Source organism: Paramisgurnus dabryanus, chromosome 19 (genome assembly GCF_030506205.2).
Source record: "Paramisgurnus dabryanus chromosome 19, PD_genome_1.1, whole genome shotgun sequence".
Taxonomy (NCBI): Eukaryota; Metazoa; Chordata; class Actinopteri; order Cypriniformes; family Cobitidae; genus Paramisgurnus; species Paramisgurnus dabryanus.
Window position 1 is genome coordinate 16041981 of NC_133355.1, and position 13477 is coordinate 16055457.

Here is a 13477-nt window from a genome sequence, read left to right on the forward strand (position 1 = left end):
CCCCAACACGTAACAGTTGTAATGCAGTTTAAAATTGCACTTTCAAAGGACTCTAAACGATCCTAAACGAGGCATAAGGGTCTTATCTAGCGAAACGATTGTCATTTTTGATAAGAAAAATGCGAAACTACGCCCCAGTGTTTACAAGTGTGGAGAATGAGGACCGTTTCAACGTTGTTGTATGTAGAATGAACCTAATGTCTTTGTGTCAGTTTATTGTTTAAAATGGACGCAAATGTGCGTTTCATATATGTAACACGTGACCTTTCCATGTCATTATGCAAATTACATGAGGTCACGCTGGCACGTCACATGACCGGAGATAGACGAGAATTTGTGGTTTAAAAGTGCATATTTTGGGATCTTTGAAACTGCAATTTTAAACTGCATTAAAACTGTTGGGGTCCATTAAAGTCCATTAAAATGAGAAAAATCCTGGAATGTTTTCCTTAAAAAAACTATTTCTTCTCGACTGAACAAAGACATCAACATTTTGGATGACATGTGAGTAAACTATCTGGATTTTCTTTTTAAGAAAATTGACTAATCCTTTTCTATATTTTACTATGTTCTTACCTCAACTTAGATGAATTAATACATACCTATCTTTTATCAATGCGTGCGCTTTTAATCTTTGTACAGTGCTTCGTAAATGTATTAACATTTAGCCTATTCTTTCCTATGACTCCAAACAAAAGTTTTATTTTGTGCCACCATACTTACTCGTGTAACTACTCATGTATCCGTCTTTAAATAGGGACAACATGGAAGTGTTTGGTGGCTTCTAAATTAATTCCTGTTTGGATCCCAAGAAAAGAATGGGGCTAGGCTTAATTCTAACACATTCACAAGGCTCTGTACAAAGATTAAGTGCACGCATTGAAAAAAGATTGGCATGAAATTAATTCGTCTAAATTGAGGTAAGAACATACTAAAATATAAAAAAAGGTGGTGTTTTCCTTTAAAATAAACTTAAGAACATACGTTTTCTTAAAGAGTAACTAAACCCCTGGTCAGAGCCTGACTCCACCCACTGGCAATATTTGAAAAATGCAAGAAAAGTGGGCAGATCCCAACGGAGATAGAGGGGACGAACTAAGCTCATATCAAGTGTGTGGTGAGATCGTAACAAGGGCGTGGTGAGCATGAACCTGCTTACATCACGAGTCATTTTTTGGACCCAACATCCAATGGGAAAATTCAACTGCAGTAGCCACTGTTTAACCTGAAGAGGGCAGCAATCAGACGTTTTTACACCATATATTATAGTATTGAAACACTTTATATCCAAATGTCAAAAAACTTACTAAAATCAATGAACAGCACTAATAAAGTATCATTCTTACAGATCATTAACTAAAAAAAGTTGGTTTAGGGTTTAGTTACTCTTTAAACTGTGCTATTTCGAGACACCATTTATTTCAATACACATCTATTTAAGTAGGCTATTACTGTTTTTTAGGAGACTTTTTCAAGTGAACTAAGGTACTACTGAAGTTGAAGTTTTTTTTTTACTGAAGTTTTTATTTGTAGTGTATAACTTTTTTAGCACAAAACAACAACAATGTAATGTACTTGCAGCTATTTAAGTTTATTTTATACACATTCAAGTATACTTTATTTTCCATATCCTCCCCCAAAAAAACAGGTCAGTACCATACCACTTTACAAGGCTTGACATGTTTGACTTGTTAAAGACTTTGCAGACCACAAGTTAAATTCTTTTGTTAATCCATCTGAATTCGAAACCTCCTTTCCAACCATTATCCGCACAGCAGGCATCCGCATTTATCTTTAATCAAGATAGGATGACAATCAGCAGACACAATGGCAGTGTCACACAGCTGTCTGGATGACGTTCAGATCTGCTGACCTATGAAGGCTTCACTGACCCCTCAGTGGGCTCTGTGACCTACATCTCAAGGTCTGGTTCACCTCAAAATCTTAAAATTGAAAAATAATTTTCGAAATAAATCATGAATCGGCAACCGCTACCCACACTCTGTGTTGAGACAGCTGTATTATTTAAAGGAGGTGCTAGTTTACAGATAAATGATGTATCTAAAACATGGGAGTTCCCACCCCCTCGTTCTCCATCCTCCCACCCCTTCTCTTAGCTGTTTCCTCCCTTCACACACACTCACACGCTGCAGTTATTCAGGGGCACAGCGTGGAGGCTGCACACACACACACCAGCACCTTTGGGGCAACATGGCAAGGATACCTCACCGCTGTGTGACGATATCAGCGTGCTTGGCAGGAGCTCTCCTACTGCTGCCGCTCTGCTGGGGTGAGTGTGCATGAGAAGGAGAACCAGAGGGGCAAGATTGATTATGAGCTCAATGAGAAAATTTGCTGTGTGTGAATGTTTGGAAAAGAAAGCAGAGATGTATGTAGTGGTGAAAAGTTTAGTTTGGGGCTCTGTAGAGAAAACTTTGTATAGGAACACTTGCCATGCTTAATGAGTATTTACACACACAAGATATGTGTTTGCAGAGACCCCCTGACAGAAAAGGTAAGTGCTGGGGGCATCTGGTTTTGATTTTAATCTTTAAAAGGCACTGAGGCAACTTACAAAAGCAAGGCAACCATGACTATAGGCAAATCTAGCTCTACAGCAGGTATTTACACGTCAAATAACTATTAGAAAGACATTGATAGGTGAAAGGTATGTAACAGGTATACAAAGAAAGGAACGGATCTAAACTCGAATATTAATCTCAACTATTTAAAAGGAGGCAAAAGTCAGCATGAAAGTATACAGTACTTGATGCTCAGTTGTTGAGATTCAGGATAACATTTGGAAATTTAAAGGCACACAAAAGCAAGTGCATCTTTATTGAATGGTTTGACACCGCCATCTGCATGTGGTGTACAAACTCTTGCATGACAGACGGCTCCAGGGGCTCGGAGTATTCTCATGAGCAATGCAATCCCACTGTGTTCTCTGCACAGCTGTTTTCTGTCTCCATGTCTGTAAAGAGCAAATGACCACAGATCTCACTTCCTTCTCTTGTTCTGTCTATTGACAAACAACAGAAACAAGCAGGAATTTTGTCTTTGTGTCAAGGAAGTGACAGACTTGCACAACATCCATGATTTCATTGTAAAAACTATAAGATTTTTAATAATAGATATTGTAAGGGGCTTTTTTGATAAAAGTGTCTGCTTAATGCTTGAATGCAAATGTTAAAGGATATAAGTATGAATATTAATTTTTACGTTATAGATTTTACTTTAAAAAAATGCAAAAAAACGTAACTTTATAATTGGCTGCATTATTCTTGGTGACCATCAGTGTAAAATACAATTTCGATTCGGCTTTCAGCACATTGAGAGTTTATGCTGAAATGCATTAGACAGAATATTTGGCAGATTGTACCGGGGGATGTGCTCAGTTGTATGCCAGATGCCTGTTGATTTTGTGAATAAAAGAAAAGATAATTCGGAAGATAATAAAGCAGATGTCACAAGAAGGATAACGTGTACTGTGGTTGTACTCTTGGACAGGCTTCACTGTGTGCCCCTGGGAAAAGTGATAAGGAGAAAAGTTGGCCAAAAATCATAATAGGAATGATGTTTTACCTTTAGGATGTTTGTGTAACTTTTCGTGCTTGTTTTGACATTTGTTTAGGATAACATCTTGAAATCACAAGTTTAGGGGGTTTTGAATGACTGATGGCGGTGACTCTAGATACTCTTAGTGGGAGTTGAGGGGTCACGTTCTGCCTGACTAAATTTCCCAATCCCAGTGTTTTTCAGCAAGAGTTATAAAATGTCAGTCTCAGGTTTAAAGCACACTGTCCTTTAGTTACTGTTTGTTTGTTTTGTATTATCGCCTTACTTTTTCTCACAGTCCCTGTAACCGAATTGGTACAGCATGGCACTATCAAGATCGCTGCCAAGATTGATACACAAATTGATTAAATGTATACCTTAAGGGGCATTTCAGTTGCTGCATGTGGTCAGATTGGGTTTTATTTATACCCAAAGCAAGAATTTGGACAAAGGCCACAAACAATATATTGACCTCTATACTGAGGAATTTCGTTCATGTGCACTTACATCTCAGTGACAAGAGGAGAATGTGTCAGATGAATAAAAAGCATAAAATGAAGTGCATAACATCCAGTAAAACTGTTGCATGTGTTTGAGCCAAAGAGCTTAAGCTCAGCTCCATTTACTTTCCTTGCCGAAGGAGCAGAACTTAAAAGAAAGGCAAATTCAACGGGGTGGGTGAATACCTTCACCCTAAAACCCCTGCAGCATGCTCACCCCTCGCAGACAGAAATATAGCCCTGTTGTTTTTGTTGCTTTATTTGGTAAAGTTATCTGATTAGGAAGGCAAAACCGTGCTTGGATAAGAGCCCTTCGCTAAACTCTGTGGAGTGGCATGAGACCTAATTGCTGGTATTCTCTCATTAGAACCTAAAAAAGGTGAAAGATTTGCCATAGGGATAATGTCTCTTACATAAACAAATCACTTACTCAAGTGACAAACCACAGGCCTGAGCAAACAGCTCACTCTCTCTGACAGCTAACAGCATTCAGGTCGTGTTTATGGTACTACTTGTTTATTGGTGTTGATCCAGGTATTAACTTTGCTCTGTTTCCCACGAATCTTCAGCAAAGGGTAAAGATTGAGTGCTTACAGATGATTTTTACTCTCCAAGACATAATGCGATTAGTCTGAAAGAGTCATCAAGAACATTGAAAACATCTTCTTTAGCCATAGACATGGAGCATTAAAAAGAAGCAAGCTGTGGGATCTCTCTTGTCATGACCTGCTCATTCACGGGTGATTTTAAAGATAAAGTGAAGGAAGCCTGGGAAAAGTTTAAAGTCCTAATGGTACTGAGCCTGGCCATGGGCCAAAAGCCAAATGTGGCAGAACATTTAAGTTTTTACTCTAGTTTAAGACACTGTCATTTAAATAAACTAGGGATGCACCGATAGGATTTTTTTAGGGCCGATACCGATTTAAACAGACAACTTCTGGCCAATACCGATATTAAACACTTGTATACAATACTATACAGTTGGTCTATTAGCTAGTTTATTTCTGCATCAAATAATTTTTACTGAACATGGATTTGATCTAATTAACATTCAACTGACCAACATAATAAGAGAGGCACAAATTAAGCTAAAACAAATATAATAAGACAGCATGACAACCTTCAAAGGTGGTTTTTGCTATTCAGCATTTATTTTATTAACAACATTAACAATTTTTTTACATATAATGGATTTCTTTATGCAGTTAATTAATAAACAATCGGTATCGGCCTTTCTCGTGATATTGCCGATATGCCGATGGTTTCAAATTCATCAAAAATCGGCCGATAAATATCGGCGGCCGATACATCGGTGCATCACTAAAATAAACTTCACTAAATAATAAACTGAGCAACAGATAAAAGCAGTCATAATATCAAATTACTTTTAATTGAATATCTCAAAACTTTTATCACATAAAACGCTTTTTCATGAGAATTCGTACATATTTTATGAGTTGGCTAATTCATATTAATTCATACAACCAAATTCGTAAGTTTTTGTACAATTTGCCTGTCGTTGGGTGCGAGGTTAGGGGCGGGGTTCGTTTTCATTGTTGGTTTTTCATGAGAATCCTATGATTTTGCCTGATTCATTTCGTATGAATTATTACGAATTAGCCAACTCGTAAAATATGTACGATTTTGCGTGAGATCAGGCTGGTAAAACAGACGTTTTCTGTATCCTATTCTATTTGGACATATGATATTTCTAAAAAGTTCAAAGAAAATGAAGTCAGACAAACCCAGATAAGCCTGAGGCATTTGAGGTGTGTGTCGCATACAATTCCCAGGTGTAGATATTTTATATTCTTCAAGATTAAAAACATGACTCTGATCAATTTGATCTTGTTAAACAGCTGTATAAAATAGATTTAAAGGAAAAGCCATTACAGAATATTTGTTCAGCCTCAGGAAGCAGATTCTCAAGGTCAGTTCTCATCCTTTATAACCAAACTCTGATGAGGGTCAGCACTTCAGGGCCCCGTGTGCCTCCAGAGGCCACAAGTCTCATAGACTTTCCATATGATCCAAGAATCATCCAGAGACTGATGCATTTTTTTATAATGCCAGGCCATAGCTCTGGTATGGATCTCAGGCTGATGCTCCATGTCTCCCATGACATGTTTGTATCATCTGATAAGATATTATGATATAATGTCATTTGGGATTGAATGAGGAAATTAAATGTTTTCTTTTACAACCATTCCCATATGTATGCAAAGCATAACCACATTTAGGACATAACGTTAAAGAAGAAGAAGAAGAAAAACTAAAAACTATAAAGCTTATTATTTCATGAAACAACTAATTGTAACTAATCTAATCTGAAGCATTCAATTACCAAAACAAAGTGCTCCTTTATATCTGAGTGGTAGAGCATTGCGCAAAACGGCATGGGATACACACATGCTGATTAAATTTATGCTTTGAATTAAAGTGTCTGCCAAATATACTTGATTCAAATAGTGAAATATCTGTTACCATGATATTTTTGGACACAAGGTCTTCAGCATTGTGCTGACTACACGGATGTCACTGCTGTCTCTCTCTATTCAGTCAACATCTCAGTTCACAGTAATCCCACAGTGACACATGCATCATGTAAAGGCAGGATACATAGAAAGGGTGTCCTGTTGAATAGCTCTGGCTGTCTCACATAACTGACGAATAGCAATAGTATGTGAGAAGCAATACAAAGATCTCAAGTTACAGACGCTGTTTCTTTTCAATGGGAAACAATGTCCTCTATGGTTCAGTGAGGTGACTGAGCTGTGTCGAGCAGTGAAGATGGCCAGATAAAGTTCAAAGCACTGATCGTGTTTGTGAAATGAAGATAAGTCATAATTGATGGCTAACATACTACACTCACTGCTGGATTGTGTAAATGTAAGATGCTTATATAAAACAGACAAACTGGGGGATTTGTCCAGACTTTGACCTCATTGCAAAAAATAAAAACATAACATGTTAAATTTAGTACAGACAACATTATCCATTTAACCATGTGCCCTGGTTTATCTTTTAAACATGCTCCTGTATAGCTCAGTGGTAGCACTGCATTAACAGCACAAAGGTCATGGGTTTTTTTAGGGAGCACACATGATGAAAAACATCTTGTTGTGCACTGTAAGACACTTTGGATAAAAGCTTCTGCCAAATACATAAGGTTATATGGTTTCTGCAATAATAATAATAATTATTATTATAAATATATAATAATAATAATAATAATAATAATGTCATTTAATTGTCTAAATTTGGGGGCTTTTCTCACTGGTTCATTGCAATTAATTACATGTATTATTATTCATAAGCATATCAAGTCATTAATAACATTACAAGTGTTAATCAAATGTCAGCCCAACTGATAATATAACAAGTTGTAACAAAATCTAATGTCTTTTGTCTTTTCAGGTGTCGAGGATGAGGAGTATGACTATGATTCTACACAATTTCCAGATTACAATGAAACATTCGAGTTCAGTTTCTTTAGTAGGTTTTCAAGGCTTTCATGTTATTTTTTAATTTAATAGCTTTTGTAACTAAAACCAAACACACGTTTTAGATTTCCACAATTACATTAAGCTTGATAGATCAGATAACTTTGCACCTCAGATCTGATTAGACTAAGAAGTATATGAGATGACACAATATACACAGTAAACACAACAACACAATAAATCATAACCAGTGGAATATGTGTTTTAGGGCTGCACAATTAATTGAAAAACCTTGTCAAACTTTACCATGCAGTTTGTTATAAAACAGTTTCAAAACTTCAATGTAAAATCTATTGATCGGCAATAATATTCAGAATTACAATATCAAGGTGAATAATAGACAATCATGATTTTTTAAAATACAAAATTTGTTTAATTTTTTTCATGTTCTCACTAGGCAATGCAAGCAGGGAAGAACTAGAAAACATTACTAGATTACTGTTTGGAGTAGAGACAGACACTGGAGAAGACAGCAGCAAGAGAGAAACAGATGAAAATGTGCTAAAAGAAAAGCCAACCAAACCCACTGTCCCTATGAATCAGGTATCTATTGAAATCCTGTTTTTTCATTATTAAAACTAAGCAAACTTAAGATATGTTGCATACAAAAAATGTTCAAACAATCTATACCAAAATCATGTGATTTTGTGGTGTGTCTGTTTTGAGACACATAGGCGTTGTCTCTTAAAAAGAGAATTCCAGGCCTGATGTCCTTTTGTGGGTGGATAAAACTCATCCATACAGAACTTACAGAAAAAAATGAAACATACAGAAAAACCGGAGTCATATGTTTAGCATGAAAGCGTCATTAAAAAGAAAAATAAATCTGGTCAATAACGGAAAACAACATTAATCTTTTGTGAAATATTAGCTGTGAAGGCCACTGACCTACAGTATTTTATAACCAAAAAGCAAGCATTAAAATCTGAATAGCTGAACTTTTAATGTGATTTTAAAAGCTTAACCCTTTAATAAAACACACTTGTGCTCCATGCCGATTAGAATTCTAGCAGAACAATTAAACCACGCTCTTTATATTTAATGCCAGTGATGATGTATGCTGTGAAATATCACGGTGGAGGAGATAACATTCATATTTAATGAATCCAATAAAACGCTGCTACCCGAAATGCCAATGCTGTGGTATTAGTGTCTGACTGGACACTGCGGACCTGCTGAGCGAGCACTATGGCAATGAACATGAATGTAAACAGGTGCTCCTATTATTTTAAGAATATGGATTCCTTTGAGAACTCCATCTGCTCCATATCCTCATGTATTGGGAAGTTAAACAATGGCTTTGCATGTAAGGGGAAATGTGCAAAGAGGGGGAGGTATCCTTTGATCAATACCGATAGTACTGCACTCAGCCTGTATTTTAAAACATGCATGTTTAATTAAATAAGCCACTAATAATGAAGAATTCCTACATCTGCTTTAAAGACATCTATTAAAGCTCAAACAATTACACACATTAGTGCACTGCTGGAGAGTACAATAAATAACTAAGGAACATGATCCATCTGAACTCTATGATTTAGACAACAGTATAGACTATAGACGGTTTCAGCAGAAATAACATAAACAAACCAGACCCAGACTTACCTTTCAAAAGACTTCCACAAAGAACCAATAACAACATAGTCCCGAGCAGATTATTTTTAATGAGGTAATGAAATTCAACCATCACACTGAGCTAACACGTTACTGTTACGTTACTGTGTAAAAGTAATGTATATAATATTAGCTAAAGATCCTTAAATTAAAAATAAAATAAATTATTTACTCACCATGTCATTCAAGATGTTTATGTCTTTCTTTGCTCAGTTGAGTAGAAATTAAGTTGCCTGGCTGCCAAATCCACACAGCGTGAAATTATGCTCTGTCTCCCCATGTATTTTGGAACCCGACATATTTTTTTTTATTTTCCACAAGGTATTTGTTCCAGAGGTCATTTAAGTCGCTAGCCAGACCGATAAACAAGCACAGACCGGAAGTTAAATTCGGGCAAGATGCGTAACCGCGGCAACGCGCGTGTGTCCGAGTCTAAATCCGAGTCTATCATTTTAAATAGACAGTTGAAGAAACAAAAAAACAAACAAAAAAGTTTAAAGGTGGTGTGTGTATGTTTTAGCGGCATTTAGTGGTGACATTGCGAATTGCAACCAACAGCTCACCCCTCCATTTCAAAACGCATGGTAGCTGCCACAGGACAAACATGACGTCATTTGAGAAAACGTATGGATGAAACGCGCTCTGTAGAGCGGTTTGTCCATTTAGGGCTACTGTAGAAACATTACGATGACTTCCATGTAAGGGCACCTGTGGGGTATGTAGATAAAAACGTCTCATTCTAAGGTAATAAAACAGTGCAATTCATTATGTAAAGTCTTTATACACCACTGATAATATAGTTATGCATATTATATTGCATTTCTGTCCATATTCTTTTAAAAGTTTCATAATGCACATTTGAGTCATACAAAGAGATGAAGACTGCAAATATCCAATAACTTACAGATTTTATCATGCTTGTTTTTATTCCAAGCATCTATTTGTATATTTTATGGTTTAATAATTTAATTCCGCACTTAATAAAATAATCACTATCAGCCAAATTCCAGGTCTATCCCTGTTCTTTCAACTGAGAGCAGCGCATACTGACACAATTCCTGTTTTTTTTTTTTTATTGTTTAGGCATCTAGATCAGCACCTGTACGTTTTATTACTCTGCTCATGATGGTTTATCAACTGCTCAGACTACTATAGAAGACACACAGCACCTTACAGAACATCAGAACAGGTGAGTAAAATACATGAATGTAATATAACCTTTATTCTTTTATCGTTTTGGCAATTTGTTTATAAAGTGCATTTGTGAATTTTATAAAATGGTATATACAAATTAATCCAAATGATGTTGAATGTAATGAAGACAAACCATGTGACCCTGTCTGTGAAATCCAAAAATGGTCTCATAATCTAACTAGGAGATAGGAGCAACTTTGATTTCAATCATTGATTTCTTTGGCAACTCAATCCATATTAAAGATATTAATGATATTTCAAAACATGTTCTTTACGGTCACATATCTGAAGAAATGCAATGTCTGCTGCTGTAGATACAAATCTAGTGTAAGATGCTTAGTGTGCAATTCCATAATCAGCCAGCAGAGGGCAGACAAATACTGATGTAGTCAGCTTGCAAACAGTTTGGTGAAGTGTGTAATAGGATCACACAGAGCAGAGTGACTTAAAATGAGTGTTAGACCTTTCAGACTTTTCGACACTCATTAAAAGTCACAGAATACTTCCTATGTCCCAACCTGCTTTCTGCTCTCCAGCTAATACACCTGCACACATGAAACACATGTAGCCAATAAACCAGTGATAACATCTTTAATACCTCACTCACTCACTGGCTTTCTGTTTCTCCAATTATTCTAGAAGTCTTCGCGGAGGAAGAGCAGATGGACAGATAACCTGGATGTTCAGAACAGACCGACAAGTAGACACACATAAAGAACTTAAGGACCGAAGTGGACAACATCCATGACAAACTCACAATGGCACAAGCTGTTAAAGGAAAGACACACTGTTTCGGCTTTAATAAAGTAAATATAGAGCACAGAGGTCACAGGTCGCATAGGCTGGATCAGTGCAATGGAGCATATGAGTATAAATGTAGGGCTAAACTAAATGACCAATTGTTTTGTGCCTGTTTTGATTCACAGATTCAGAGCCTGGGGGTAAAAAAGCCCCCGTAAAATGTCATGTAAAAACAATCAAATGAGTGGACATTAATTGTACACAATGTAAAGTTTTCTTATGCCAATTTTGTCTTTAAGCTTCATGCTTTACAATAGTTTGCCCTTGATTAATTCTATGCTTAAATCCAGACCATGTACGTGCAGAAACACATCATTTCAATGCAAGTTTTTCTAGTCTTAAAGCATATTCAGTATCATGACCTTCCACATAGGCACTTTTTTACTCCTGCACTTCTCAGCCTCACTGCTTCCTCAGTAATCTTACTATTAATGACAGCAGCAGATGTTTAATTTTCTAATGGATTTATTCATTTTGAATTATGGTGCTCTACACCAAAATGCACAAATTTGTGAGCCAACATTTTTTATATGTTGTTATAGATACGGAATAAATATTTTTTCATGTAATACACTGTTTAAATTGTTGTTGTGTAGATTATTGAAATAATATAATAAAAGTTGTATAAATCAGTTGAAAATAAGGAAAGGTTAAAGGGCTCCAATAATTGGATAGTGCAGATTAAGGAGTGGTATTATCCCCTTCTGACATCACAAGGGGAGCCAAATTTCAATCACCTATTTTTTACATGCTTGCAGAGAATGGTTTACCAAAACTAAGATACTGGGTTGATCTTTTTTACATTTTCTAGGTTGATAAAAGCACTTGGGACCCAATTATAGCACTTAAACATGAAAAAAAGGGAGCTTTTCATGATATGTCCCCTTTAATGCAAAAAATAGCCATTTGAACATAAGGCAGAGTTTGTAAGTGCTCTGTTAATTCAGTGAGTTGATGAAATAGTACAATGTATACCCCCTTGTTGTCACTGGGGCTGTATACCTTATGCCTTTAAAAAGTACACCTCTGCACCTAAAGAGTTCATATTTGTACCTCAGAGGTACATATTGGAACCAAAAAGTACATATTAAGACCTCAAAGGTACATACAGTATTGGTACCAAATGTATACATATATGAACATAAATGGTACAGATTAGGACCTCTTAAAAGGGAACCATCCCAGTGACATCTGGGACCATTTTTCTTGAACAGTGAACGAATTCAGAGCAGCAAAAAATTTAAATACATTGAAATAAATTTTTTGGCATCAAAAATTGCCTTTTCTTAAAGCACTGGACCAACAAAAGAAAGAAGCAGTGCAATAGGTATTCAGTACATAATGGCTAATGTTTAACTATATCAGTACTCAAGAGCACCCAGGCTGTTCTGTATTCACATTCATGTCTTCCTCAACAAGTCACGTTCTGCAAAATAGCCAGTGGTCAAACAACATTATCCAATTAAAACTGTCACAAAACATGCAGGGCTTGTAGCAGGAATAGCATACCTGAAGCTGTTCATATAGTATGGCTCGTGTCAAGTGTGATGACAGCATGCGTTTCCTCCGGCCCTCTTTTCTGCACTTATTCATTTATCTGCTGTCAGTGGATGTGAATCAGATAATTAAAACAGGAGTAGAAATGTCAGGCAGGCTCCGATACATGCGTCAGCCCCTTTCAGCATCAACTGGTAAAATATTCATGATTTTTACCTGTTTTACTATGCCATAAGTGAGAGGCCTTGGTCAATAGGTCAGGGAGAAAAACACGGACAGGGGTGTCTGGTGGTGTTTCTAAACTGAGACTAGGGTCAGAAACGATATAACACTCCGCCTCGATGATGACGACAGCAGTATCTAAAACGGATCCTTATCTGAGGTCCTCAAGTTTATATTTGTACGCCGCTCATTTTGAAACAGCGCCTCTGAGATGCTACTGATAAATCTGTTTTTCACCGGAAAATCTTTTTCGACCTATATATTATCTTAAAGAGCACGTATTATACTTTTTTACATTTTCAACCTTCTTTGTATAATGTTGCTGGATGAGCACGATAAAGGTTGGCATAGTTACAGAGCACTTTGCTACTCCAAAGGGAGATATTTTCTCTACCAAAAAAACAATCAAAAAAATTCAGACTTAATCGAATAAAGTCAGGCTTCATAATATCTCTCATTTAAATAATTCATACCCAAGGCATATTTAATAAAGTATGCGAGGCTTATGCTACAATGCTTGTTAGTCTCAAAGGCTTCTCGTGACAGATGGAGCAGTTCACACTTAGTCAGGATAATATGGCATTTCTG

The 13477-nt window shown here is 36.5% G+C and overlaps 1 protein-coding gene across 2 annotated transcripts; it reads left to right on the forward strand.

Annotated features, from left to right (window-relative positions):
- The first annotated feature begins 2133 nt into the window (after window positions 1–2133).
- LOC135781047 (uncharacterized) lies at window positions 2134–11743 on the forward strand. 2 transcript variants are annotated; one of them, XM_065291364.1, is made up of 5 exons: window positions 2134–2290; window positions 7476–7553; window positions 7959–8104; window positions 10259–10364; window positions 11009–11743. In XM_065291364.1, the coding sequence occupies exons 1-4, from the start codon at window positions 2212–2214 to the stop codon at window positions 10328–10330; spliced, it is 375 nt and encodes a 124-aa protein (XP_065147436.1). In that variant the 5' UTR covers window positions 2134–2211; the 3' UTR covers window positions 10331–10364; window positions 11009–11743. The 2 variants fall into 2 exon arrangements, with proteins under 2 accessions (XP_065147436.1, XP_065147443.1); XM_065291371.1 differs by having other exon boundaries at window positions 11012–11743.
- Window positions 11744–13477: the final 1734 nt, after the last annotated feature.